The sequence below is a fragment of the Vicugna pacos genome, chromosome X (genome assembly GCF_048564905.1).
Source record: "Vicugna pacos chromosome X, VicPac4, whole genome shotgun sequence".
NCBI classification, from domain to species: domain Eukaryota; kingdom Metazoa; phylum Chordata; class Mammalia; order Artiodactyla; family Camelidae; genus Vicugna; species Vicugna pacos.
Window position 1 is genome coordinate 29,869,881 of NC_133023.1, and position 27,931 is coordinate 29,897,811.

General features: G+C 45.7%; 1 protein-coding gene across 1 annotated transcript; it reads left to right on the forward strand.

The window, feature by feature from the left end:
• The first annotated feature begins 2,050 nt into the window (after positions 1 to 2,050).
• On the forward strand, positions 2,051 to 23,695 carry LOC140691898 (tetraspanin-7-like). The gene is made up of 7 exons (XM_072956278.1): positions 2,051 to 2,196; positions 5,901 to 5,975; positions 7,661 to 7,756; positions 9,187 to 9,342; positions 15,007 to 15,090; positions 22,422 to 22,494; positions 22,742 to 23,695. The coding sequence occupies exons 1-6, from the start codon at positions 2,185 to 2,187 to the stop codon at positions 22,488 to 22,490; spliced, it is 492 nt and encodes a 163-aa protein (XP_072812379.1). The 5' UTR covers positions 2,051 to 2,184; the 3' UTR covers positions 22,491 to 22,494; positions 22,742 to 23,695.
• The last annotated feature ends 4,236 nt before the right edge of the window (positions 23,696 to 27,931 follow it).

Sequence of the window (27,931 nt, forward strand, 5' to 3'; positions counted from 1 at the left end):
GGAGAAAGATTCTCTTTGGTTTCATTTTAAGTGACCTCTCAGCATCTACCTGATGGAGAAGTTTTCTGAGTATTTGGCATTTGAAAGACTGTTTTATTAAATAGAGGTTCTAAGACCCAGAGAAATGAAATGTATTTGTTAATGAATATTAAGCATTTACTCTGTGCCTGGCACCGTGCTAAGCGTCAAGTAATAAAAGATAGCTCAGGCGCTGTCCTTTCTACCTAACTTATGTTCACCGCATTCTTACCCCAAACAAGTGGAGAGTTGAATCTTAAATTTTGATTCTAGCGGGTGAAAAGCATCTTGTCTCCATTTGGAAGAGTATGCCAGAAAAGGTGTTCAAGGGAGGTACTTTCTTTAGCAACCACCAGGTGTCAGTAGAGGACTTGGAACTCTTGGCAACAAATGAGTTCTTGGTTTTCTTAAGTCACGAAGGCCATCCCCATTTTGACTTTTCGAAGACGGTAGACCTCCACCGGGCCACTTTCGCCCAAATATTAATGTCAAACGCTTTCTCCTCAAGATTGCATCTCATTCCTTCACCTTTGCCTTATAAAAGTAGCACAAGTTCCTCGATCGATTTAAAGCTTTTACTTCTGTCTTTCACAGTGATGGTTCTACAACGGACAGAGGCTGTCGGGGTGGGGGTAGAAAAGTTTCACCACACTCTTATTGTTTCCACTGATCGCATCCCCCAGACAGGTGGGGCCCACTCTCAGCTGATATGGGGGAAGGTGGAGGAGGGTCTGTTCTTTTTTCTGCGCAGAGGAACCATCTGATGGTGGAACTTGATGGCTCCAAACTGCAGAAGGAAGTGTAAAAAGAGAAAGTCCTAGGCATCTTTGCTGGCCCGGCCAGATGTTTCCTCGTGTAGCATCTATTTGGTGGTGTTCACTTATAGACATGACGGACCAGTGTGTTGATTGACAGGGGAAACCTTGGAGAGGTGGGCATTGATTTGTGTCATACAGGTGTTCTCCAGTTTCTCATCTTGCCTCCTCACTTGAATGGGCAGGCTGGACAGGGAGCGGAGGTGTTGGGTGACAAAACTGGGAAAGGGCTTCCTTGGACACCCTGGCTTCTCTCAAGCCTCTTAAGATGTCAGAAGTGGTGGCCATTGGAGGGGTGTCAGTTCAGGTGAGTTGCTGAGCTATTGGTAAACTGAAGGAGGGACAGACCGGGGAGATAAGAGACACAAAGTCAACCACTGGCTTCAGCAGCTGAAGCTGGTGGGTGTGTGGCCTGCAGGGGATGGAGCGTATGGCGTGGTGTGCGGCCCCAGGTCCATCCCCCGAAGGAAGGGCCTGACCCGTGCAGGGTTCTGCGGTTTAGACATGCCATGGGGATTTCCTTCCGACAGATCAGCAGAATTAGACAAATCGTATTACAGTCTAATTCCAGGAACTGTTCAGATTCTTCTGTTGTTTTATAGTGAATAGAGTATTGTAAATATGGCAGCGCGTCAGTAGGGATTCAAAGTATTTTGTTGAGTATTTTGCTTTTGTAGAGATGTTTGTGATTGCAGTCAAAGAAAACCACTGTGTTCTTTAAAACATCATGTAGAATATCCTTAAAACATGCTATATACACACATGCCATTGAAGAGGGAGGCTGACGTCCTCACTGGTTGCGCCCAGCTCAGTGTTGGGCAGCAGCTCTCAGACCAGACCTGAGAAAGTGCTCAGACCTGTATTAGAATGTACATTTTTATGCAGATTTTTTTTAAAGTTCTTGATTGTTGGCTTGATTTCCGATGAACATAGTACCTGCATATGGGAGTGTGTAAGGGACAGATTTACTTGTCCAAAATCAAAGGATCTTTACTCCATGATGGCTTTAGTTAATGGTGTCTGACATTTCCCACCGCTTCAGGGAATCCCACAGCAAGTGCCGTCTTGCTCATGGAAACTCGAGTCTTCACACTCCGGCCACGTTGCTCTGTGTTGATCCTCACCTTTTCCAGCAGGAGTTTCATGCTCCCGTCTCCCTCCTCCCCCTTTTCAGATCACCGGGGTGATCCTGCTGGCCGTCGGAGTCTGGGGCAAGCTCACTCTGGGCACCTATATCTCCCTTATCGCCGAGAACTCCACAAATGCTCCCTACGTGCTCATCGGAACTGGCACCACTATCGTCGTCTTTGGCCTGTTCGGGTGCTTTGCTACGTGCCGTGGTAGCCCATGGATGCTGAAACTGGTGAGTGTGGCACAATATAATTCTGCTTTCCAACTCCGCTCTGTAAAAATAGAAATCACATGAAAGTGAAGTGGCCCTTCTTAAAGCCACAGACGAGACCTTAATATTCGCTGACTCTAATTTTAGTTCAGGCTCTTACCTAATCCACCCTTTAATCCCCTAGAGGGAGAAACAGCCCCAAACACCGCCTAGCGCAAAACTAGTCCTGGTCCCTTGAGGTAGATGATGACAAGGCAGTGGCCAGCGGTTCCAATAAGCCATTTGTATCCTCATGGCAAGATGCCCTGTTCCAGTTTTGAATTCTGTCTTAAAAAATGTCTTCAGGCAGGTGATGTGCAGCCTGGGTGGACAAGGCAGCGTCCCGGCCATAAGCAGCCTTTCATGTCCAAGTTGCCTTTGGAGAAAGACGTTCTTCCTCCTTGACCTTGGCAGGGCTCGGACGCACGGGCACTCTCTTCTCTACACCCGCACACCCTGGTGCGAGGCGGTGGGAGCTGAGCTAAGCCAGGGCTTCCCCACCCAGCAGAGGGTTAATGCAGTGCCAGGTGTTGGCTACCAGGACCAGTGCTAGGTAGCCTTTAATAGAACACACACAGCACTGATGCTTCCCAAAGGGTAGGGGCAGGCTTTGGAAAGGCTGTTACCACAAGCCTTAACTTGTTGGTAGACGAGTTGCCTGATTCTCCAGTCATTCATCCATGCTTTTTATTAAAAGAGTTAATATGGAAGTTTTTTTCTAGATAAAAGGTAGCAAGGGCCTCTCCTCAAAAGAAAATTTTGTTTAAAAGGATTTCGTTCGGATGTCTTGATCTGTGAAAGAGGGGAGCAGAGGTTCCGTCAGTGTGGGCTTGCCTGGACTTTCTTGTTTAGCCCTAGATTGTCATAACCCTTGATACCAGCCAGTGATGGATATGGGTGTGAGTCACTGCAAAGAACCACCTTCCAAGCGGGCACCTGTCAGTCTCTTTGTTGGCAACCCCATGGAGGCTGTGCCTGATTTGGCCACTTTCTGTCCTGCAGCCCATGCGGGAGGTGGATACCCTGGCTGCCCCTGATCCTTCCAGGTTGGTGGAGAAGCTGTAGTGAGGCCATAGTGAGGCACTTCTGCTGCTGTCACCTCCACCAGCGCCCTGTGTCTACCTTCTAGTCCTTCTTACAAGCCTAGGGTCTGCTTTGGTCTAGTGCTGTGGTCCTCAGCTTTGATGCATGCCTAAGTCACGCGGGCAGCTTTTGAAGAGCACTTTTGCCAGGGCCCCATCTCCAGCCAATGGAACCAGGATCTGTGGTGGTGAGGCTCTGGCCTCACATTTTTTCCAAAAGCTCTTCGGGGGGTTCTATTACACAGCCAGTGCTGAGAACCCTTTCTTTAATACAGTGAGTAACAAGGGGAGAATTAACTCCAGAGGCATAGAAAAGAAAGATTGCAAAAAATCCATCTGTCCAAACAAGAAGGGAAGGGACTTGGTCTGGAGACCTGCCTGACCCTGACACTTGCTGGCTTAAGTCTCAGGGGCAAGGATGTAACCTCTTTGGGCCTTTGTCCCCATTTATGAAAGAACAGTATTGGACTAAATCACCAAGTTTTCTTCCAGCCCAAACACCATGACTGCGGCGGGCTGAAGAGGGCATGCAAGGCTGCAGCAGTGACCCCTGGCCTCTTCTGAAAGTGGCTTCACACCACGTGGCCGTTTTCTCCTGACACTTGTGAGCTCGCCAGCAAGTGAGCCTTTTGGGGAGTAGAGAATTTTTAGGGGTTTCATTTTGGGTTTGTTTCTGGTCTTTTAGAAACTATCATTTCGTTCCTTTCACCTGCTCGATGTTGTCCTGGGTGCAGACCGTGTTCTGTTTATTCCTCGCCACCTCCGTGAAGTGCACGTTGGATGCTCCTGTTATGTGATAAAGACCTGGAGGTGAAATAACTTGTCCAGGTTCCCACAGCTAACGTGCAGAGAGCCGGGATTGGAACCAAGATATGTTTCTTTCCAAAGCCAGCACTGCCTGTACTACAGTATTCTCATTTGGAGAAAACTCGAGCCCTCCCACCTGGGTTTAGCACGAGCTCTTCCCAGTAGGCTCTTGGCCAAGGCCTTCTGAAGGCGCGGCAGTTCTCCCCTGGAAGCTCCTGGAAGCAGAGAACTTCCCAGAGACAGGAAACTGCTGATGTAGCTGAAGAGAGCAGAAGTCACTTGATTAACTGTCTGTCTAGAATTGTACGGCCCTCATTTAACCTCATTCATTGCAAAACAACTGGAAATAACTGTTTTCACTTTATGGAGGCCCAGAGCGGTGACCTCTTTCCTAAGAGATATTCCACAACAAGGCTAGGACCGAAATCCAGTGTTCTTTCTCCCACCTGCCTGTTGACGGTTTACTATCTCAAAGGACTTTCTGGTGGAGTCTAGGCCTGGGGCGAGACTCCCTCCGGTAAAATGTGCTTCTCGTTGCATTTTGTACCAAGTTGAGAGACAGAAGTCACGAACATGGAGCGTTCTGTTAGTAACTGTGTGCTTGATATTTTAGTGTCTGTGCTTTAAGTGTGTGTAGAAACTTTTATTAATATTTTGAATGAAACTGGCATTTCCTCTATTTAATATATGTGCCCCTAGCTAAGAAAAAATAATTTATGACCCTACGCGCATATGTATACTTTACAAGTAAGTAACGCGGCCGTGTGCAGCGTACGCACATTCCAGGGCATCATCGAGGGCCATTCCGAACACTCAGGACTGTCGTTATTTCATTTTGAGCTGAGAAGAGGCAGATTGTAAGACATATGCCTTGTAGGAAAGGAATCAATTCTCTTTCCTTTTATCTGCTTTTCAAAGTCACAAAAATGGAAACCCTTAATGTCTCATAAGTACCGTGTAATCGCCCTGAGCTGAGGCGTGTGTGCGCACACAGACAGTCAGCTCGGAAAGCGCAGGGAGCGTGAGCTGAGTAAGAAGCACTTCTAGGTGCCTGCAAACATTGTTCAGCAGTAGGGTAGCCGATTTGCTTTTCAAAAGGCCATTAACACTACACTGTGCGCAGAGCACGAGAGGTAAGGGGTCCCAGGGCACCACCGTGGGTGCCGCATTCAGGCCACTGTGAGGGAGACGGTGAGGCAGGCCTGTGCACCCCCGGCCGTTCTGTTAGGATGGGAGGGACGGGGGGAATACGACTCCAAAGGAAGGGGGTTGGAAGCCACTTCCTAGGAGATGTGCTTAAGGAAACGGGAGGGTGGCCCCGAGGAAGAGAAGCAGCAGATTAACAACGACTGTGTTGGCACCGAGGAAGGGCCGTGGCACGGAAGAGAGGTCGGGCTGGTCCTGGGGTCTCCTGGAAGCCGATCCAACACCAGCAAGTGGAAGTTATAAGTGGGCAGACTGTGGCCAAGGGGAAGGAGGCCCTTCTAGCTGTGGGAACAGTTTAAAAACTGAATGAGCTGCCAGGGGTGGACGGATGGAGGGAGGGGACTCGGCTTGCAGACGCCAGGTGACCCTTGTGAGGAAGAGGGTCTGAAGGACTCCCAGACAAGGCGGAGCTGTGTCCTGTGACACAGAGTCCTTTCTAGCTTAGGGAGCCTAACGTTCAGAAGAGGGGATACTTGGTTGTAAAGAGCCCGCCCAGGTTTGTCCCCGTGGAGCCGGGCTGACAGGCATGGCGCTAGCACGCGTCTTCCTGCCGCCGTATCTGACTCTGTCCCCGTGCACTTGACTTTGCAGTATGCCATGTTCCTGTCCCTCGTGTTCCTGGCTGAGCTCGTTGCTGGCATTTCAGGGTTTGTGTTTCGTCATGAGGTGAGTATCGGCCAAGTGGAGAACTCAATTAAGGGTCTTTGGGAGGAGGATTTTGGAAACCTCAGGGAACGTGTAAGGGGTGTGTAGAGGCTCGCTGGCATCTCCAGTGGTGTCGCTAGTTTCCAGATGCCATGTACTGGGAGTGGAAATTCCAATGCAATTCTAAACGCACGAATTTCGCCAAACCTGAAATCTTGCTTGTTAATCGTTATCTCTATTTCTTTACATAGCTGTGGCATAAAAGGGTTCTCCACCTTGTTTTAAAAGTGACCTTCCATATAGATGAAATACTTTTAAAACAGCTGCTTCCGCAAGGCACGAGTGTGTGTCCATATAACAGGGTTTCTCAGGCGGCAAGGGCAAGCCCTACTCGTCGTTCGCCAAAGGCAAAGTGCTCGATTTCCCCAAAGCAGCCTGTGCTCTCCTCCCCAGAGCCCTGCCGGGCGCCCCCTGCCGCCTGGGGTAAGATCCACACCCCAGTGGTCAGGAGCCCAGCTGCTTTGCTTGGTGGGGAGGGAAAAGGAGAGAAGACTTCACGATCTAAAACCCCTACAGCTGCGCTTTGTTTTCATCTGACATGTAACATTTTATAGATTTCTACAGCTGGAGGAAAATAGTTTTGAATCTTTTGTGCTCCTGCTAGTTTCAAGGACACCACTGCTGTCTTGTGTGGCCATCCTTCCATGTATGGTACCCCAGGCTGCTCTATTTAGACAACATATAGATGCTAGCACGGAGCTGAGACATTCCTGGGCCGCCTGTAGCCGCTGCGGTATCACTTTTCAGATGTGCACATTGATGATAGGTCAGAAGGTGTATACGCTACAATAAAGTTCTGGTTTTAACTCCCCTTCTCCCTCCAAAATTCATTATTATTCCCTGTAAATAACAGTAAAGATCGAAGCAGCCACATGTGTGTTGGAATGGGAAGAATCAGGAGACGGAGGTGGGAAGGATGGTGAGGTTGAGTGTCTGTGCGGCCCTGGAAAGTCTGGCCTCACCTGTACTCGGGCTGTGCTTTTGTGCTTGGCCGGCTGAAGTTCCCAGTGAGCCTGCCTTCTGTGCTTCCTGCCCCCTCTCCCCATCACCCTGCTTTTCCCCTTTACCAGACATGGCCCCTCACATGCCAAGGCTGACTTCTAGAACCCATTTGATGTGAGCTCTGCATCTGCAAGTAGACCCCCCAATTCTGATTCTCAGCTGAGGTGACACCTGATGAAGCCATGGCCTCGACAGCCCTAGAGGTGCCTTCAGTGCCTGTGTGAAGCCCAGGCCTGGCCCGGCTCGCTCCCACCTTCCCCCCGTGTGTGCTGCTGGGACTGGGCCCCATGTTTGAGTTATCCCCGGTTAACCAATTCAAAGCAAATAACTAGAAAACCCAGGCCTGAGGGTGAGCATTCCACCATGACGGCCCCTTCTGAAAATGACCAGCCACTCCGTAGGTCATTAGGCAGGGTTCCTCTGGATTGGGGGTAGGGGGAAAGAATTCTTTTAAGCTCCTGAGCTGATAAATCCCTTGGTTAATTTCCTGAGCCCTTTTGTCTCTAGAAACAGGGCATTTCCTCCCTGGCCTACATTTATTCAGAGACTTTCAGGAGAGGCTATTTTGGGGCGGAAGTTGGGATGAATCTGAGTCCATCTGGGCCGCAGTGGACCAGAGCCACGTTCCTCCTTGTCTTCCCTAGATCAAGGACACCTTCCTGAGGACCTACACGGACGCCATGCAGAATTACAAGGGCAACGACGAGAGGAGCCGGGCGGTGGACCACGTGCAGCGCAGTGTAAGTCCCAGGGAAGGAAATGGGGCTGCCGGCTGCCCACAGGGTCTGGCCTTGGACTTGTGGGCTGTCCGTGACGTTGGACCAGCAGCGTTAGCTCTTGATCCCCATTCTCCACCTCTTGATCCAGATCCCTTACCAAGAGTAGACATCCAGTACTTATTCAGGGTCTAATGATCCAGGTAATTAGCGTCAAAGAGGACAACTCCCTCTGGTTTGCTTTTCCTTGGTAAGGATGTGAGCATCCCAGGGAGAGCTAGTTTGCCCTTAAAATCCAAAACCTTGACAAGGAGGTAGGCAGTGAGTGTAGGACAGCCCTACTTTGAGTTGGCTCCCTAAGGCCGGCATTCTGGAGATGGTGTCTTTAGGCTGGGTGGAGAGCCCAGCTGAGCTGCTTCCACGGGCTTGGGTGGGGCAGTGGGTGTGGAGAGCGGATCTAGGAGCGACTGAGGATGTTTCAGGTGTGTGAATGGCTGGGCTGCCTGGTGCTTCGCGGAGGATATGAGGAAAGTCAATGTTTCCTGCCTGGTGGTACTCGAGCCCAACGGCCCATCAGGATCAACTAGAGAGGTTTTGGGTTGAGGGCTGTCTTGTATTGTTTTAGTTTTGGTTTTACTTCAGAAGCAGTATTCTGATTTTTATGAGGGTTTTTTTGTAACTTATGTTGATAAAATTTCCAACTTACACAGAAAAATTGCAAGAGTCCAAGGAGCTGTACACCTTTTACCCAGATTTGCCAAATAATTATGTTTTGCCTCATTGGCTTTAACACCCTCTATGTCAGCAGTTGGCACACCTTTGCTGTAAAGGGTCAAATAGCAGCTCTTTTAGGCTGTGAAGGCCAGGCATTCTCTGTCCCAGCTACCCAGCTCTGCTGTTGTGGCACAAAAGCCACCCTAGGCGACACGGAACGCATAGGCATGGATGTGTCCCTGTGAAACTTGATTTACAAGATCAGCTAGCTTACCAGCCCCAGCTCTCTTCCTCCGTGTGCACCTTTTGTTCCCCCCTAAACCATTTATGTACGAATTAGGATAGATTCCGTAGTGAGCTTTTTAAAACCCATTTTGCCTCGGTACCCCATCGACAGCCCCGATTTGGTTGAGCTGCACCTGCCTCTTTAACGGCATCCAATCACACAGGTGATTTTGCTGCGTAGCCGGGCCCAGCACACCTGCTTTGCTTTGCGGCGGTGCTAAGGGAACCAATGAGCGTTGTGATCTAGAACTCACTTCCTCCGCTGAGTTCAAGCGGGCTTTCCAGCGCGCAGAACTGTTAGTGGAGCTTCAGCTCATCCTGACGCACCAGGGCTGCGCCTGTTGGCTTAGGGGCTTGGCCCGTGCTTTCGTTTTAGAAGTCGCAGGGCGGTGAGTGCGCAGAGCACCATGCCTCTGCTCTGCCGCACTTGAGTCTTTTCCCTTCCCTGCTAACAGCTGAGCTGCTGTGGCGTGCAGAACTACACCAACTGGAGCACCAGCCCCTACTTCCTGGAACACGGCATCCCCCCGAGCTGCTGCATGAACGACACCGACTGTAACCCCCAGGATCTGCACAACCTGACCGTGGCCGCCACTAAAGTTAACCAGAAGGTACTTGCTTCCCCCGCCCCCAGCCCTGATGGGATCAGTAGTGAATGTTTGGGGAGGGCTTTTTGGCCTCTGTGAAATTCTGACGAATAGGTTAGAAATGGGAGTCTTGGAGAGAGTCAAGAATCTTCCTTTGTGGTTCTTGATTGCCGAGCAGAGGCGCTCAAGGCCGCCCACGCCTGGAAGAGAGAGCCGTGACTCAGCTCGGCCTCGCGTCCCTCTCCCTCAGCCAGACCCTACGAGGCATAGTTCGGAAGGTTTAGCAAGTGGTTCCTGTTAGCTCTGATGCTGATGTCAGGGAATGGTGCCTTTCTTCTTTCTGGACGTCCTTCTTCCGCTTAACATACTTTTGAAACATGAAATTGTTCCCAGCTGGGCGCCAGTCCTCAGCGGGAAGAGGGAGTTGAGTTGGCAGGCGGCATCTGCTCCTGCAAAGAGGGTGGCCTTTATCTTGGGGAGTTCAGTGCTGTAGGAAAAGAAAATCAACAACTTCAGCTCAACACACTGTCAATATCCTGACTCCCAGAGAAATTAGAGGGGAAAAAAAAACTGGCTAAAAGAAATTGGAAAGTTAGTACATAGTAGACGTGTGGGAAATGAAATTTAAGTAGTCAGAGAAAAGGAAAATCAATTCTGTAATCTGCTCTGCAGAGAACATGGTGAAGACATGGCCCAGCTGTGCGCAAAGGCTATCTATGCTCTTAGACACGTAGAGAAATGCCAGGTAGAAAATATGTTCTGGTGAAACAAAAGGAACAGGGAAAAGCCTACTGTTGAGTTTACCTGTGGTTATGCAGCCATCAGATTAATTTTACTTTCTCACTAAGGTAAAGTTCTAGTTTTCTAAGGTCTTTAAAATCCTATAGGATCTCAGCCAACAACTGACTAATTCAGAGAAGATAACATCTTTTCAAGATTAGAATGTTAAGAGATAGTTTCTATATTTTACCCATTTAATTTTGGTGTCGATGGCAGAACTGCTGCGAGGCACTGTCGCCAGTCTAGGAGCTCGTTTTGTCACTTGGGGCGTGTTACTTGGCTATGGGCGTGGTGAGACAGGATGTTCAGTGCTGACAGCTTCTTAGCTAAGAGGCCATCTGTTCTGACTGGCATTTTCCTGTGAACTCAAAGTGCGAGGCCTCCTTCGCTTCTCATCAGTAAGGTGACTTCTGGTTTCTTCATGGGCCTCCCTGCTGAGCACCCATGTGTGTCATTATGCCGCCACTTGATGAAGTGCTGAGCAGACGTAGCACTCGGTGGATGCTCCAATGTATAGAAGGCAAGACGTGCTTTACAGCAGTGAGATATGGGCACAGCTCAGCCTCCGGAGGTCCTTTGTAGAAGCAGCAATCATGAACCTTGATATGTTTTTGTTTTTGTTTTTGTTTTTAATTTCACCCAGACTTCCTCTTCTTTTGTGAAATTTGAGGGCCTAGAAGTCAGGACCACAGACTCCAGTTTAAATTTTGGCTCAGCCACTTGCTGGTTGTGTGATCAAGTTACTTAACCTTCTCAGCCTTGTGTTTCTCATATGTAAAATAGAGGTAATAATCTTGCCCCTTAGGATAGATACGAGGATTGAATGAGATAAAATATCTAAAGCACAGTGCACAGCACAGAGTAGGGACAAGATGCATGTTAACTATGATGTTCAATGTTAGCTGTAGTGTGACTGTCTCCCACTACCCCACACTCAGTCTTTTGTTAGAAATGATGCAGCAGGTCCTTGTAGGGAGGATCTTTTCTTTGTTTTCATTTCTATCATCCTTTCAGCGATTTCCAGAAAGAAATCATCTCACTGGTAACCTACAAACTGGTCTCCCTCCCCACACACACACCCCCCGCCACCGAATCCTACTTTATATCTTCCTGGGTACCTCACATACCTCAAAGAGGTACGTAACTTCTCTCTTACTTCCCTTAGACACTCCACCCTGGCTCCCTCAGTGGAGAAAAAGTGAATGAAAACAAATCTGTCTACTCAGTTTCATTAGATATTCTCAGTTAATGCCCACCTGAACTTCTCAGATGAATTACTTCCCGGGCCTAAGTCTCAGACACACCTCTCATCTTTAAAAGGTAGGAGATGCGGATGGGGTGGAGGTTGTAGTATCAGGTGCTCGTGAAGGTTAGCCTCCCCCAGGAGGCTTAACGACTGCCTCATTCTAGTTATGCGGGATCCTGTTACATAGAATAAGTAGATTCTAAATCTCTGTAGATCTCTTGGTGTCTTGAACACCATAGGGTCCACAGAAAGGGGAATCTTGGCTCTTACCTGGCAGCCTGAGAAACCTACCTTGTACAGATAACTGGGAGAAAGGAGGAAGGAGGCGAGAACGGTTAAGCAGGATATTTGTTGTTTGGGGGACACCACTGATTTTGGTTTTGCTAAGCAGGATGCTGAAATGTCTGCAGGTTCAGTTAACTCATAGCTGAGCCCGTACTCCCTAGGAATTCCTTGACTTTTTTTTTTTTTTTTAAGATCAAGGGCAAGAGGAAGAGAGGGAGTTATTCTACTTGGCAGATCCTGAGATACCTCTTCCCAGAACCTGTCTGGGACTAGCCGTCTGCTCCTGCTATTGCAAGTCTGCCACTTCCAGGTGTTTTCCATTGGAGGCCGTGTTGATTTAGACTTGCTGAGAGGGCGAGCAAATTACCTGTTCTGTTTCTGGGTGTTTCCTAGGACATTTAGCAGTTCTCTCTGTAGATTTATCTCACACCTGACAACCAGGCTTTCATTTTAGGAAATTAAAAGAGATTGTTGTGGGCAGATAAGATTGTGGTTTCAGGGAGAATTTCGGGTGGAATGCAAACATGGACTGGGCTTGTAGGATCAAAGTAGTTGTGGTAGTCTGCGGAGCTAGGCTGAGACCTGGAAAATGGGCTCGTGGGCCCCTGGAGCAAAAAACAGAGAAAAGGCTAGAGATGGAAGATGTTTATTTCAACCTTGGTCTTCGATCGTTGGAACAACCACGAAGAAGTGAAATCAGTTCATCTTCTCATCTTAAGTAACTCTCTGACTGATGCAATTCATTAATTTGCTTTCTGTTTACAGTGAAGAATAGTGGGGGAACTGTTGTTATCCAGGAGTGTGCTTCTCAGACTTTAATGCACACATGAAACTTCTCGAGCTATTGTTAACGTTCATTAAAACTCATTAAAAATGAATAACCCCAGAATTTGGCAGATTCTGATGCGGTGGGTCTGGAGGGAGGCCTCAGATTCTGCATTGCTAACCAAATCCCCCGTGATGCTATTGCTGCTCATTAAAAACAAACAAACAACAACAACAAAACCACCCGCTTTGAAGAACAAGGTGTAGAGAGAACGGTTTGGCCACAGTTGTACTCATGCCAGGCCCTTACTTCATTTTACTGATTCCCCTTCCTGGTTGGAGTGGGCTGATCAAAAATAATGTGACTGACTCTGAAATCTCCCACAGTGGAGTGGAAGTCATACCTTAGAAAAACATATTCACTTTATGGGTAGAATTAAAGTTCACAGCAGAAACAAATAAACAAAAACACCTATTGCAAACTATTTCCCAGAGTAAGAGAACAGCCCACTTCACTTCTCTCGGGTTTTTATTACTGGATTTGTGTTTCCATATTTTGAGCGGACCTAACACCGCTGGTGATCTCAAGTGCATTCCCCTGCCCGACTGTCACTGCAGGGAGGAGACACCCCAATGAAAGATGACCAGCACAGAGAGAAGCTATCTTAGCCACTACCATTTGGGAAAGTGCTGGAATATCCACCTCTCTTCTTGCTTTGACTTCTTCCTAACCTGAACTGACCTCCTTTCTACTACCTTTTGGAAAATCATGTGATATATAGTTTCACTATTAAAATGAAGTCAGCTTGCCAGCTTCTCCTAAAAGAGAGAATCGAATTTCAAAACTTCCCATGAGCAATAACGTATTTCCTTTCCCACCCCTGCCCTGGCCTTCACATTTGCATCACATAACCAAGGAGTATAGTCTGTCCATTGCATTGAAAACATGTGTCAAAGCACTGCTGCTAAGTTAATGCATCTCTTTTAATTTGCCAACAGACTGCATAAAACATCGCTTATTAAAAGATACAGCATTGGCAGCATTTTCAGAAGCTCTATGAGACATGTTAAATTGTTAAATTTTGAATTTAAAAATGGAAGATGTTCTTTGTTCTCATTCTTCAGATGTTATTACGATTTAGTGGGCCTTTCTTGATAAACAACAATTTCCTTTACCCTGTTAATGCAGTCAACGTCTTGATTTTTCACAGACTTTATACGTTCAAGCTGAAGCCCTTTTCCAGAAAACTGGAAAAAAAAAAAACACGTCTTCCAAGGCTAAATAGAAGTCTAGGTTGATTTGGCCCAGTTCCAAATAAGTATAATATAAAACCCTCACACATGTGTGCGAGCGCACGCGCACACATACACACTCACTAATTCCCACTGTTTGAGCTGTCAGACAAGGAAGTGTCCGCTTTTGCCTTTGTGTTATGAGTAAAGTACATTATTTGGTGTCCTACCTGGGCCAGGCTGACAACATGTAATCCAGAGTAACAGCAACAAAACTTACTTGGCAGCATTGCTGAACTCCAACCAGACCATTTATTTTAAAGAAACCGAACTCTAGCGTAAGGTAAGCTAGTTCCAGCTGAGTTAGAAGATTGTAGTTGACATATCTTGGGATTCCTTGATGGGTGTCGAGGATTTGTGATGTGGGCCAAGCCACTAGGGTGGCCTCTGTTTCATGAGTCCTGGTACATAAATTGACTTTTATCAGTATCCGTAGGGACCTGTTTTTTTTTTTTTAAATGGAGGTACTGGGGATTGAACTCAGGATCTTGTGCATGCTAAGCATGTGCTCTGCCACTGAGCTATATCAATTTTAAACTAATATTGAAATTGGTAAAATTGGTATTGGTTTTAGTCACAACATTTGGAGTTTCATAGTATGTTAAAGGGAAACTCACTTCTTTTTATGAATGAGGTTATTGACATCTAGAGAGAGAGGAAGTGACTTGTTCAAGGTCATATAGTAAGTTTGTGGAAAAGATGACTCCAGAACATAGGTTTTTTCCCTGCTTAAAAAAACAAAAACAAAAACACAAAAAACTTAATGGTCTCCATAGGAAGAAGCCTAAAATGCCATAAAGTTGGCAGGTATTCAAACACCTCTTTCTAACCAGATGATTTCACTTTATTTATCTAAGGTTTTGTCATTTGTTGTCAAAAGGCTCGTAGCTATGTTTATGATGCTGGGTTTTCCTGTTCGAGGATGTGGAATGCCTTTTCATCTGTCCAAGTCTACTTCTGTATCCCTACTGTGTTCACTGCATAGATCTTACAGACTTCTTGCTAAATTTAATCCCACTATGGAAACATTTGCAGATGAAAGTGTATGTCTGAGACTTGCTTTAAAATAATCCAGCCGGGGGGGATGAGTGTTGAAGAGATTTCAACAAAACAAGATTGGCCACATGTTAATTGTGATGTTAGAGGAAGGGTCAGTTGGGGGTTCATTGTACTACTCTCTACACCTTTTGTATCTTTGAGATTTTTTCATTCTGCTCGTGGAATGAAGGTTGGGGTGTATGTGGGAGTGTTACAGGGTAACACAGCCCCATCTGGCTTGGGTAAAACATGTCTCTGAGACCGTCTCTCTCTGTTTTCAGGGTTGTTATGATCTGGTGACCAGTTTCATGGAGACCAACATGGGAATCATCGCTGGAGTGGCTTTTGGAATCGCATTCTCCCAGGTAAGTTTGCGACCAGGTCCAGCTTTTCCTCTGCCTCTTGCTCTCATTTCTCTCCCTGGTCTCCAGAGTCCCTGGCGGCCCCGGGGAAGGGCTGATAGATGGGGTCAGAACTCCTTGCTCATTAGTCCTCAGGTCATCTGTTTATTGATTTTCCTTTTTCAACTTAAATGAAGTTTTGCCATCAAGGGAATATCGGTTACAGTTCAACTAATGACTAGCTCCAGAAAAACAACTTGCTTCTTCTGTAGGTCAAATGGAGGTTAGCTGCACAAAGTGCTGCCTTAATTGGAGCATAAACAATGCCACGCATCAAATGGCTGATTTGGATTTGTGGGGCGCGGGGAGGCATTTTTCCTGGTTGATCTGCCCTTTTTTTGTTCTTAGTTCCTGTGGATTATGCATGAGATCGCTCGCTTTAAAGAAAGCCTAAATTTAGGAAATTTCATCTTATGATCATTATTTTAGCCTCTAGGTTCTAATTATTGTTTCTTAAGAGGAAACTGAATTTGTACATATCAGACTTTCTATCCCTTTATCTCCACCCAGCCTCTAAAAAAGAATGGGAGAAGTAATTATGCAAACTAAGCAAGCCACACATACTCTAGGGTGGAACATGATAAAGCTAAAGCTAAAAATTTGCCCCCCTCCACCAGGCCATGTATCGCCCCACAGGCTTCTGACCTCCCAGCCAAACGATGCGACCTTGCTGTACTATTGCTGTGGGTAGAAGGATCTGCATAGATATTGACCAACCAAATAAAAACCTGATTTATCTCTAACTCAGATTTTTTTCAGACCAAAAGATTACTTTTCCAGCAAAGCCCAATTACCATTATCCCCGTAATGTTTCCATGGCTCTGATTTTACCTGCCTGAAGTGTGTACTGGCCCTCCCAGACTATAATGACTCCCCCGCCGTCCCCTATTCTATGCCTCTTTCCTTCTTACCGAGCACTGCGGATGCAGTTGCATTTAATTCAAGTTTGTTCCTGAAACGTTTTTATTGAAATAACACATATACAGAAAAGGGCATACATTGTACGTATACTTATTAAATTATACACAAAACGAACATACCTGTGTCCTAACCATCTCTGAGATCAAGGAAGAGCACGTTAGCCTGGTAGTTTTTGCAAACAGGAGGCTTGGCCTTAGATAAGTCGAAAAACTTTTCTTCCCAAGCAGTCACAAAAACTTGTGTGACGGTTCATCTCACAAGGCCATGTGGACTCAGGCAGCACGAGGGTGTATTTCCTGTGGCAATTTCCAAGTCCTTTTACCATGCTTTGTTTTTTGTAGCTCATGAAGTGAATTAAACCCCACCCTTCCACAAACTAGAGTAGGTACCACAAATAGTGCCAATTAACTCAGTCTCCAAGACCTGTCAAAAGAAGTTGCAGCCCTGCACGTTCTCCGGGTTGCTGTCATATCTCAGTAATAGCACTTCAGTGACGTATCTTGGAGGAGGGACTATCGCCGAAGTCTCCCCTAATAGCTGCCTGGGAACCATAAAGGGACCTGCTGCTCTACTCTCCCTGGGGAGAAGAGAGCCTCAAAGAGCCTAGAATCTCATGGATGAAACATGTTATCATCCAAGAATATTTCCATGTGGCCGCGAGGGCTTGACAAGACAGTCCTACTCTCATGAATGGGATGAACCAAGCCGTCAAGAATCTCATTAATACCTCTCCCACTTCTCTCTCGCATCCCTACGAAGGGACTTTGGGGTAGACCGATGGTTATCTGGCCCGATGGGTGTTCATCTCTGTGCTGCCTTGAAGAAGTCCCTTGAAGAAAACGGGGCTTGCTGCATTTGCTCCGCGGCCCTCTGGGGCAGTGAGAGAGGGGCTTTGATCCCCCCCCCCGGGAAGCCCCAGACAGACCCTCTCTGCAGAGAGTTTATGTCTCACCAAGGTGAAGCAGTTGTCGGGATAAAAAAACAAAACCCAAAGCTCAATAGCATTGCAGAGTCAGTCCCATTCACCCCCGTGGGCAGTCCAGCGCCGTGGGGCAGGGACTTGAGCTCTGGCGTGCTCGGCTTGGGGCAGGGAGAGGACGGGCCACGGCTGGCTGTTAGTAGCAGTTCCTAGTGCCGGCGGCCTCCGAGGGCCTGGAAGCTGAAGCTGGCTTCCAGAAGCCAGTAGATCCAGGGCCTCTCTGGGACCATGGTGGCCACTTACCAGATGCCTGTTCAAGAAGAACCAGCCCCGCTGGTGCTGGTCACTGACCAGGAACCCAAGCTTTAGCCACGTGTGTTCAAAGACTTTCGGACAAGTATCATAGGAAAACACAGCAATGGTTGCCTAATATTGAGAAATCCATCGTGTTGGCCTGTGTCTCAGCCTTCTTATAATAAAGCAGCCTCTGCTGAGCAGAGGCCGCAGGGAGGCCAAAGTGGGTAGGAAAGAACAGAGCTCACTCTCCCCCCTCCTCACCTGCCCTCCACCTTCTCTCTTCCCTTTTCCTCACCTGCTCTGTGATGTCCACGCGCTCCTCTGTTGGAAAAAACTGGCCTTGCTCATCCGTTGTCTTAGAAAGTAAAGGTGGTATGAGGTACAAGGAGAACTAAGCTGAGCCTAGCCTTTCAACCACCTGTGCAAGAACTTTGTCCCGTTACCCGACTTAGTAACTTAAAGCTCTTGAGTTCTGTTTTTGGACGGAAGGGTCTGGGCAGGCGTTTAACACTTCTGTCCACAAAGTCCTGTTGCCTTTGCTGTCTCAAGGAAAAGCCCATTTGTCTGGACTTGATGGGCAGGCCCCCCTATAATTTTATAGCAGGTGGTTGAGTGTGTTTTGACAGCTTTGGCAGCTACTCTTTTATTTGAGAGGGCTTGGGGGAGGGGACACACACACACACTGAGAAAGATCAACGCCTTCCTCATCCCTAAAGTGACCTGGAAGCCAAGAGTCCAAGTCCGGACACTCACATCGCTCAGTTTGTGGCACTGCCTCCCGCCTTGCTTGGCCTTCTGCTGTGGGTCTCCATATTTAGCACTTTGTACCCAACGTAAGTAGCTTCGCTAGACTTGGAAGCTGTTAGGCTGGATGAATCCCCCACAGCACAGAATGTGACATCCCTCGGTAGGGACGGTAGAGCTCTTCTCCAGGAGGAGAGAGCTGAGCGACGTGCTTGAGGTTAGGCGGCCACCGTAGATGCCGGGTGACGATCTCGCCTGCTCTGCTCTATAAACATTGAGGCCAAAGACATCTCTAAGCATTGCCCCACGTGGCACCTAAATGGAACTTATTTTGTGCCTTTATACAGAGAGGGTTTGAGTCTGTGAAATTGCAAGGAAAAAGGAAGCTGCAGATCCTTTCCCCACCCATCCACCCCCTGACCCTCACCCCTGCAGGGCCTCCCCCGGGCCCAGGGGCTGCTGAGGTGATGCATCATGGGCCAAGCGTTCTTTTCTGGGACCTGTTTACCTTTTCCGTATGGAGGGCAGGATACAGCTGTCGGTAGCCTCCATGAGGCATGGCCACATAAGGCTAACGGAACATTTAACTTATTCTCCTAGTATTTTCAGGCCCTGGAACGGTCCCTAAAAGCATTTATACAGTTTTATTCATACCAGATTCCTTGGCACGTTCCCAAAGGCGTGGAAGTTTTATTTACTTTCCCAGTTAAGTCACCAACATAAGATCTCCATAGGCGTTAGAAGAATCTGAATTTTTGACCTACTGCTTGCCACTTTCTTGTTAAGAAAGCTGCCTTTACAGCTGTGTTTGCTGGCCTCTCTCTGCCCCTCAGTACCAGAGATGGGGCCACGATGGGCTCCCGTGGGGATCGCAGGGGAAGACACCCTGGCCCCATCGCCTTTTACGTCCCTTATCTTTGCCGACCTGGACCCCACTTCTCTCTCATCCCCTGTCTCCCACCTGTTGGAGTCTGCCCCGGTGCTGTGACTCACAGAGCCCCAGTGATGCCCAGCCCTCTCCGAGCTGTCTGGGGAGGAGGTGCTTCGAGAAAGCCTAGAGTCGGCCTTTTTTAAGTAGAGAGCCTTTCTTCTCTTCCTCCCTCTCTCTGGCTTCTCCGTTCGTGAAGCAGCAGGGCCTCCCAGAGGGTTTTGTGACCCAAAAGAACGCAGAACATATCGACAAGGCCGATGGTGGTAAAAATAAAACGTGGCTTCCACAAATTGGACAAAGGCTAATTACAAAGCTTAGTCAACCAAATATAAATAATGTGATCTCAAACTGCCTAGGCTGTACGGGATTGGCATTTCCCCAGGCACGGGGGGAGTGAGGGCTGGTTCTGGGGTCTCCGTCCCAAGGGCTTTTCGGCACCCGAGGCAGGCGCTCCTTCTCCTGTCTCCCTCTGGGATTAAAGCGAAGTTTGTTCTTCTGCCCACAGACTCCAGCCTTAATACATATCAGCAGCCCGGACTCCCACAGAGCCGACCTCTGTTCTTTGAGGCGCTTTTTATACATACTTAACCTAAAAAAGGGTTTCATCTAAATAAGGATGGATTTCTCTATCTACAGATTAATTGGGTCTAGTGGCAAGTGGGCCTTTTGTCCTGGCTCAGACTGTGAAAGAGGCTGTGTCTTTACCGTTAACAGGCTTTCAGTTATGTACCCGGAAATAACCCAATAATAATTGGCATTAAGTACAGGATGCTTCCCCGTTCCCCACCTTCCCTTGACTTGTACTTGTGGAAATGAGAGAGCAAAGTTTTCTCTCAAACATGATGAAACACGATAGCAGATTTGAAATCAGTAACCCTGTGAATAATTCAAAACACCTACCATATCCCGAAGCCTGGTTTCTCTTGCACTAGAAGTAACTAAAAGCCAATACGTGTGAACTGCTGTTTTCACAAGGCTCATACGTACCTCAACTTGAGACCTTTTTTTTTTTTTTGAAAAAACTATCTTAGTGGATGTTAAAAAAGTGATTTAAAAACAAATCTGTCTTCTGCCATGGGCAAACTGAAGAAAGTATGTTCTTGCCCCAGAAATACAAAATATAATTATTTTAAAAGCAAACAGCTTTTCTTTCTACCTGTATTTTTTAAAGTTATGGTTTCTGTGAGAGAGTTAGTATGTCCAGTGTTTAGCAATGATGCTGTTTCTGTTTGGGGAACAAAAAAAGGTGGATGGACAAGCTATATTCCCTTGAAAGCAGGCATTTTTGATAAAAGAACTATGAAAGCATACTGAAGGGTTGTCTGGCTGTGTGGCTTATGAATTGCCGGCGGGGGGCCGGGAGCACTGCCGACTATGAAGTGAAAGGGTGACCACTGGATGTGCTAAAACACATGAGGTCAACGAGAAGAACCTGAAATACTAAGCTTTAAAAAGAAAGGAGCATCTAGGAACTTGAAATAAAGAGATACCCACTGCGAGCCCTCTCCCTGACATGTGCAGTGTCAGGCAGGAAGGAGCCCCTGGGGGTGTGAGGCGGAGGGCTGACTCCGGAGAGGACAGGGGTCTGGTCCCCAGGGTGGAGGTGGAGGCTAGAAAAGGGGCAAAGGGGCTATTCTTGGCTAGAAGAAAAGAGCGGAACCTTGAACTTTGTGTGGGTTACCTATATGGCTTGGGGGAAATTCTTGAACCTCCCTGAACCCATTATCTTACCTGGAAAATTGGGATGGTAATACTGCACAGGGATGTCATAAGGGTTAAATAGCTTGATATCTCTGAATGTGCTATGTGCCTCTAATGCTTTTTGGGGTTTGGCTGGCATCTGATTTTTGAGGGCATCACGTGTGATCTGGTGTGTGTTGGTCCTGAAAAATGGCAGTTCTAATGAACAGGGACAAGCTATAAGGTTCAAAGTCCTTGCACTCATGGGAGGGATTTTAGTTTCTCATTTGGCACAGTATTCTGGAGGTTACAGCCATGGTGCCTTTGGCCACTTGGTGGTAGGTGCATGATACTATGGATTTTGTGGCACAAAATGATGTTGGCCAGAGCCTTAGTAGGAGATAAGGTAAGTCCAGTAAGGTGGCGATCTTCCTTACCTGATAGAAGTTATAGTTTGCATATTTCACAGCACAATTGCAATTTTAAAAAGAAAGATAAGAATCTGGGATGGCACCAAAAAAGGGAGGCAGGTGGACTGGAACCTGCGGAGTTGGGCAGAGAGCTAGCAGAACAGAGTTCAGGTGTTGCCTTGACCAACACTGGGACCCAGTGTGACTGCAGGTGTGTCACCTGTAAGAGAGGGGTGACCAGATGGACTGGATGAGTGGTTCTCTCGCCTGGAAGGCTTGTTAAAACACCAGTTGCTGGGCCCCATCCGCAAGAGTGTCTGATTCAGCAGGTCTCGGGTGGGCCCTGAGAATGTGTGTCTAACGAGGTCCCGGGTGATGCTGATTCTCCTGGTCCAGGGGCCACACTTGACACTGTACTAGATGAGGTCAAAAGGTCATTGCCACCTCTGAGCCAAGCAAACATGGCCAATTGCTTAAGGCAAGGAGAAGGGACTCCGTTTAGCCAAGAGATACTGCAGGCCTCTAGACACGGGTGCAGTCACGCTCCTGTCTGAAGAGTGCTGATCCTCTAGAGTCAGGAATGAGAATTTTGGTTTCTAACGAGCAGAATGTGCAAGATGTGTTTAAGGATATCTCAATATTGTTACAACAGCTTTTATCAGCTCCACTGTGCAATATTGTTACAACAGCTTTTATCAGCTCCACTGTGCTATAGTTAAGTCAAGGCCCAAAGATGGGTAGAAGAGTGAGGTCTTCTGAGGAGGTAGAGGTACCCTGATAGCAGTTGTCCTGGGGCCCCTGAAAAACCAGTAGACCTTGGGTGTAGATGGGCCCATTTAGGCCTAAAATATCTACATGGTTTAGAGACAAAAAGAAATTAAAGTCCCACTCCCCTCCCCACCCCCTGGCCCCCACAAGCCATGACTTTTCTTACTTCACTGGCAAACTCACCAAGTATAGCATCTCATCATCTCAAGGAAAGAATTGTCATGCTGTCAGCTGGGTATGGCTGGAGTATCATCCTGTGTTGAGATAGCTTCCCCAATGCATGCACTTAGCTGGTTTTGAATTCGATTTTGGCATTTTTGTTAATACCTTGCTAATTCTGTGGTGCTTCAGTTTTTCATCACTCTCAGAATACATGAACACATTTCAATGCTACTTACATGTCAAAAGTTGTTTTTCAATGGCCAGTTCGAGAACCTCGAGCTGTCTTCCACCAGCGCTTAGACTCCCTACAGCCGAAATCAGGTTTGATCGTTTTCCCTCGTGCCCTTCCCTCCATTCACATACGAAAGCCCTCCACTGTTAAAAATTACATTGGGGTGGGGGTCAAAGAATTGTGCAGCTCAGTGACTTGAGATCTTCCTTCTTACTTTTCTTCTGCCAACAGCTGATTGGCATGCTGCTGGCCTGCTGTCTGTCCCGGTTCATCACGGCCAACCAGTATGAGATGGTGTAAGGAGGTGAGTGGTGGTGGGGAGTGTGAATTGCAGGGTGCTCCCTTTGGGGCACATACAACCCTTCAAAGGGACAAGGGTGCTGCCTGGCCACTTCATTCTTTGATCTTGGTGGCACTTGTCCACGTGCCAAAGCCTCATAGCTGTGATCACTGCTGTTGTGGAAAACATATACATGCTCTCTTCAGCTTGTCACCTTATTTGAAGTCCTTGTTAATGGTGAGCCACTCACATGTTTTCGTTTCTCTCTTAGTCTTTCAAGAACGACGGAATAAGAGACCTGTTTTCAAAAGGAATGGCAGCAATCTTTGAAAGACTTCCAAAGAATGTTAGAGCACAGTACATAACACACCTCCCCTAACCCCCCACCCTGCGTGCAACTGACACTCCCACACAGCCTCTGCTCCACCTTTCAGCCTGCATCATGTGTAGCGTTCCATTTTGTGAAGCCCCATCGTGCCAGAGTGTAGCCAGGTTCCCTGCATCTAGTCCTAGGGGACCCCACCCGAGGCCCTGTGCGTGCCGGCTCCTCCATCTGTACCTGGTCCAGCTGCAGCTCATCGTAGGTGACTGGTTATCCGCACCATCACTGGCCCTGCTGGGCCCTGCATGTAGTGTGGGAGGCTCCTGTTAGCCCTTGATCTTGATTGATAAATGCCCCCTCCCCCAGATGTAGACAAGCAGATAGCTATCTGTTCTTTTGGCTTCATCTCCTTTGGTTGGGTTTTCCCTTTTACTAAGGCTCTTTCCTACCTTCTTCAGGCTGCTTAGGACATGCAAAGAGAGACATTGGTAATTGTCCGTGAGGAGAAACAGGCACGAAGGAAATTGTTGCACTCTGGGCGGCATCCTTGCTCCTTGTTACATGCCTGGGAACGTGCAGTGTAGTGCAGCTAGGCTTCTCAGTTGAAACCTGTATAATCCTCTTACAAAGCTGTATTGTTGCTTCCCGTGAAGGAAATAATATGACTTCTGTTTTTCCCCAATTAACTGCTACTGTGTTATTTTACTTTCTACTTTTTTCTTTGCATTGACATTACAGACATTGAGGACCTCATCAAATCAATTTAAAAATGAGTGTGAAGGGGGAACAAAAGTCAAAATATTTTTAAAAGATCTTAAAAAATAATGCCTCTGTCTCGCATGCCAACAAGAATGCATTGATATTGTGAACATTTGTGATACACGTATTAATAAATAGAGTCATTACAAATTGCTGTGTTCTGGTTTTGTTCTTTGGTTGGTTAAGTTTTTAAACACATTTCTAGTCCATCTTGTTCCACAGAGAATTGGAAGTGGACCACCTTACACACTGGCACATCCCCCTACACCAGCAGCTCCCACTCTACCAAAATAGCATCAGGCAGTGGAAAAATCGAAGGGTTAGATTTTTTATGGACATTCCAGAAATTTGAATCATTTATCACAAGCAGGATATACTGTTGGCTGTGAAAACAGAATCTTCATGTTATTTCAGGCTGGAGGCAGAAAGATGTGTTTGTTTGGTTTTTTTAAGTCTGGATGTCATTTTTTAAAAAAAGGAAATATGCATCTGTTTTTCCCTTTATTGTTTCTAATGAGCATGTATTCTTCCCTTCCTCCCTTCTTCTCTGAATAACTGTCTAAAAAAGAGATGACATCATACCATTCAGTTGTCCCAGCGGCCTGGTTTGCACTCAAGTATGGAGTCCTTACACTTGATGTAAAGAGCATTTTAGCAGTATGTGCAGTGTATATTATCTGTGATCTATTTTTTCCTTCTTAGTGAATCATCTTTAAGAACTAGTAAAAGCATTTATTGATCTGTTTCCAAATAAGTGGATCTAAAAAGCTCCCTCCTCTCTGTAATTAGGATGGGAGACAGTGTTTTAACTAGATGCATTTATTAGCCCAAACTCTGCATCAGGTAGATCCTAAAAGGCTTACAAAGGGTACTGACCCATACCTTCAGATAGTCTCTCTTCCAAAGGTCAGCGTTTTTAGAGAATTAAGATCTCTTCTATGGAAACATATGTATCACAAAACTTTAAAGTTTCATTTAAATTTCTATTTTATTACATACGGAAATGAGGCTTTTCTGTAAAATCCTAAATAGAACCACCCGTGGTTCACCTTTTGCAAACTATGCGTTTACTGGTATACTAACACTAACATCGTTCTGCTTTGGTAAGCAAGAAAGCTCTACATTTCTAAATTAAAGTCAGAGCTCATCATTACATAATTTCAACGTGAAACATTTGGACTAAGGTTGATTTGACTTTAAAACTGTAAGGCATTCATGTTTTCAACCTCGAAGGACTTGTGTATAATGCATATTCCTCCTTCAAATGAAATGAAAAAGACACAAGTTGAAATACCTTTTTTCTTTTTTTTTTCCTGAGGTATAACATTTACATGTGGTAAACTGCACAAAATGTAAGTGGACAGCTTGAATTTTTACATATATAAACCAGTATAACAATCACCCAGGTAAGATACAGAATTTTTTTTAGAACCCCCGAAGGTTCCCTCCTGCCCCTTCTCAGTCAGTAACCACTGCCCCCATCCCCGCAAGAGTCACCGCTACTCTGAAGTCCATTACCATAGATTAGTTTTGTCTGTTCTTGGACTTCATGTAAATGAAGTCATACAGTACAGACTGTTTCACGTACCTTCTTTCACTCAGCGTTGTCTGCAAGAGTTATGTGGTACATATAAGCATAGTCTTGTCTTCATTGTTGTGTAAGAGTCCACTGTATGAATATAGCACAACTGATCCATTCTGCTGCACACATTTGGGTTGCTTTCAGGTTTGGGCTACTGTGAATACAACCACAATGAGCTTTATGGTATATGCTTTTTGGTGGATGTAAACATCAGTGGAATTGCTCAGAAATAAGATATTTAGCTTTAGAAGGTATTGCTTAACATTATTCCAAAGTTGTTATACTAATTCACACTCGCACCAGTGTAGCAAAGTTCTAGTTGTTCCACATCCTCACCAACACTTGCTATTCTCAGACTTAGGTTTTAGCCATTCTGTGTGTGGCAGTATCTTAGTTTGTCTTCACATTATGATTAGTGATATTGAATACTCAGTATGTCATTGCACTTTGATATCCTTTTTTATGAGGTGTTCAAGTCTTTGTGTTTTTAAAAATTCAGTTATCATAAATTGATTTGTAGGAATTCTTTATGTATTCTGGATGCAAATCCTTGTTTGGATGTATTTATTTCCTCTCAGCCTGTCATTTAACTTTTCACAATATAGTCAATTATTTTTTCCCAGCTTTATTGAGATATAATTGATATAATGTTGTGTAGCCTTGAGGTGTACAAGGTGATAATTTGATCCACTGATATATTGCAAAATGATTACCATGGTAGGATTAATTAACAATTACCATTTCTTTTCTGTGGTAAGAGCATTTAAAATCTACTCTTAGCAACTTGCAAGCATATAATACAGTATTGTTAACTATAGTTGTCATGCTGTGCTATAGTTCTGATCCTTAGAACTTGTGCATCTTTTACAATTTTTTTGTCCTTTTCAGGGGATGTAATTAGGTTTGTTTGTTTATTAAGACAGGTTGCTTTCAGGTACTGGGGATTGAACCAAGGACCTTATGCATGCTAAGCACGCACTCCACTACTCAGCTATACCCTCCCCCAACTTGTGCATCTTTTAACTACAAGTTTGTACCCTTTGACTGATATCTCCCCATTTCTGCCACCTCCCAGCCACTGGTAACCAATCATTCTACTCTTTCTCTGAGTTCAGCTTTTATTCTATTCCATGTATGTTGAGATAATATAGTATTTGTCTTTCTCTGACTTATTTTACATAGCATAATGCCCTCAGATCTATCCATGGCATTACAAATGGCAGGATTTCCTTTTTTCTCATGGCTGAAGAATATTCCGTGTGTGTGTGTGTATACACACACATATATATACATCCTCTTTATCCATTCATCTGTTGATGGACACTTAGGTTGCTTCCATATCTTGGCAATTGTAAGTAATGCTGCTGTGAACATTGGAGTGCTTGTATCTTTTTGAATTAGTGTTTTTGTTTTGGGGGGCTTTTGTTTTGGGGGGGATATATACCCAGGAGTGAAATTACTGTATCATATGGTGGTTCTATTTTTAATTTTTTGAGGAACCGCCATACTGTTTTCTATGGCAGCTGCACCAATTCACATTCCCACCAACAGTGCACAGGAGTTCCCTTATTCAAACTCCACATCCTTTTCAGCATGTGTTCGCTCTCATTTTTTGATGATAGCTATTGTAACAAATGCGAGGTGATAATTCATTGTGGGATATGCATTTCTTTGATAGTGACAGTGAACACTTTTTCAAGTACCTGTTAGCCATTTGTACATCTTCATTGCAAAATGCAAAAATGTCTATTCAGATCCTCTGCCCATTTTTCAATTGGATTTTTTTTGCTATTGAGTTGTAGGAGTTCCTTATGTATTTTGGATATTAACTTCTTATATGCGGTTTGCACGTATCTCCTCCCACTTGTAGGTTGCCTCTTCATTTTCGTGACTGTATCTGTTGGTGTGCAGAAGCTTTTTATTTTCATGTAGTCCCACTTGTTTATTTTTGCTTTTGTTTTTTGTGCTTTTGGTTTCATATCCAAAACTTCATTGTTAAAAGCAATGTGAAGGAACTTTTCATGTTTTCTTCTAGGAGTTTTATGGTTTCAGGTCTTATAGTTAAGTCTTTAATCCATTTTAAGTCAAATTTTGTGAGTGGTGTAATAGACGTCCAATTCCATTCTCCTACATGTGGATATCCATTTATTGAAGAGACGTCCTTTCCTCACTGAGTATTCTTGGCTTCCTTGTCAAATATTGGTTGATTCTATTCCATGATCTCTGCATCTGTTTTTATGCTGAAACCACACTACTTTGATTAAAATAGCTTTGTAATATAATTTGAAATCAGGAAGTGTGGTGTCTTCAGCTTTGTTGTTCTTTCTCAGCATTTCTTTGGCTGTTTTGAGTCTTGTGGTTCCATAGGAATTTTAGGATTGCTTTTTGTAGTTCTGTGAAAAAGGTCATTGGACTTTTGATAGGGGTTGCTATTCCTAGTGGGATTGAATCCTCCACTGTGACTGTGGGTTCTGCCAGTTGAATCTGTAGATGGCTTTGTGTAGTATGGACATTTTAACAATAGTAATTCTTCTGATCCAGTCAGTTCTTGATTAAGCACATTTGTGGGAAGAGGTGAAAGCAGTGACACAGATAATCTGAAATATCAGAAGTCCTTTCTTCTTAGCGAGAGCAACGTTTGATTCCATAGTCCCTCCGTTATTTGTGGGTTGATTTTAGAAAGAGCTTTGCTTTTTATTTGTGTTGTACTCATTCTAATACAATTAGTTTACATTTCCTAAATATATAAAGAGTTGAGGCTGGGAGGAGGAAATAATTGAATCATGTCATTTAAAAAT

Coding starts and splice junctions, on each gene's coding strand:
- LOC140691898 (XM_072956278.1), top strand. Junction 5,976..7,660: donor GGTTTGTGTTTCGTCATGAG/GTGAGTATCGGC, acceptor TGTCTTCCCTAG/ATCAAGGACACCTTCCTGAG. Junction 9,343..15,006: donor CCACTAAAGTTAACCAGAAG/GTACTTGCTTCC, acceptor CTCTGTTTTCAG/GGTTGTTATGATCTGGTGAC.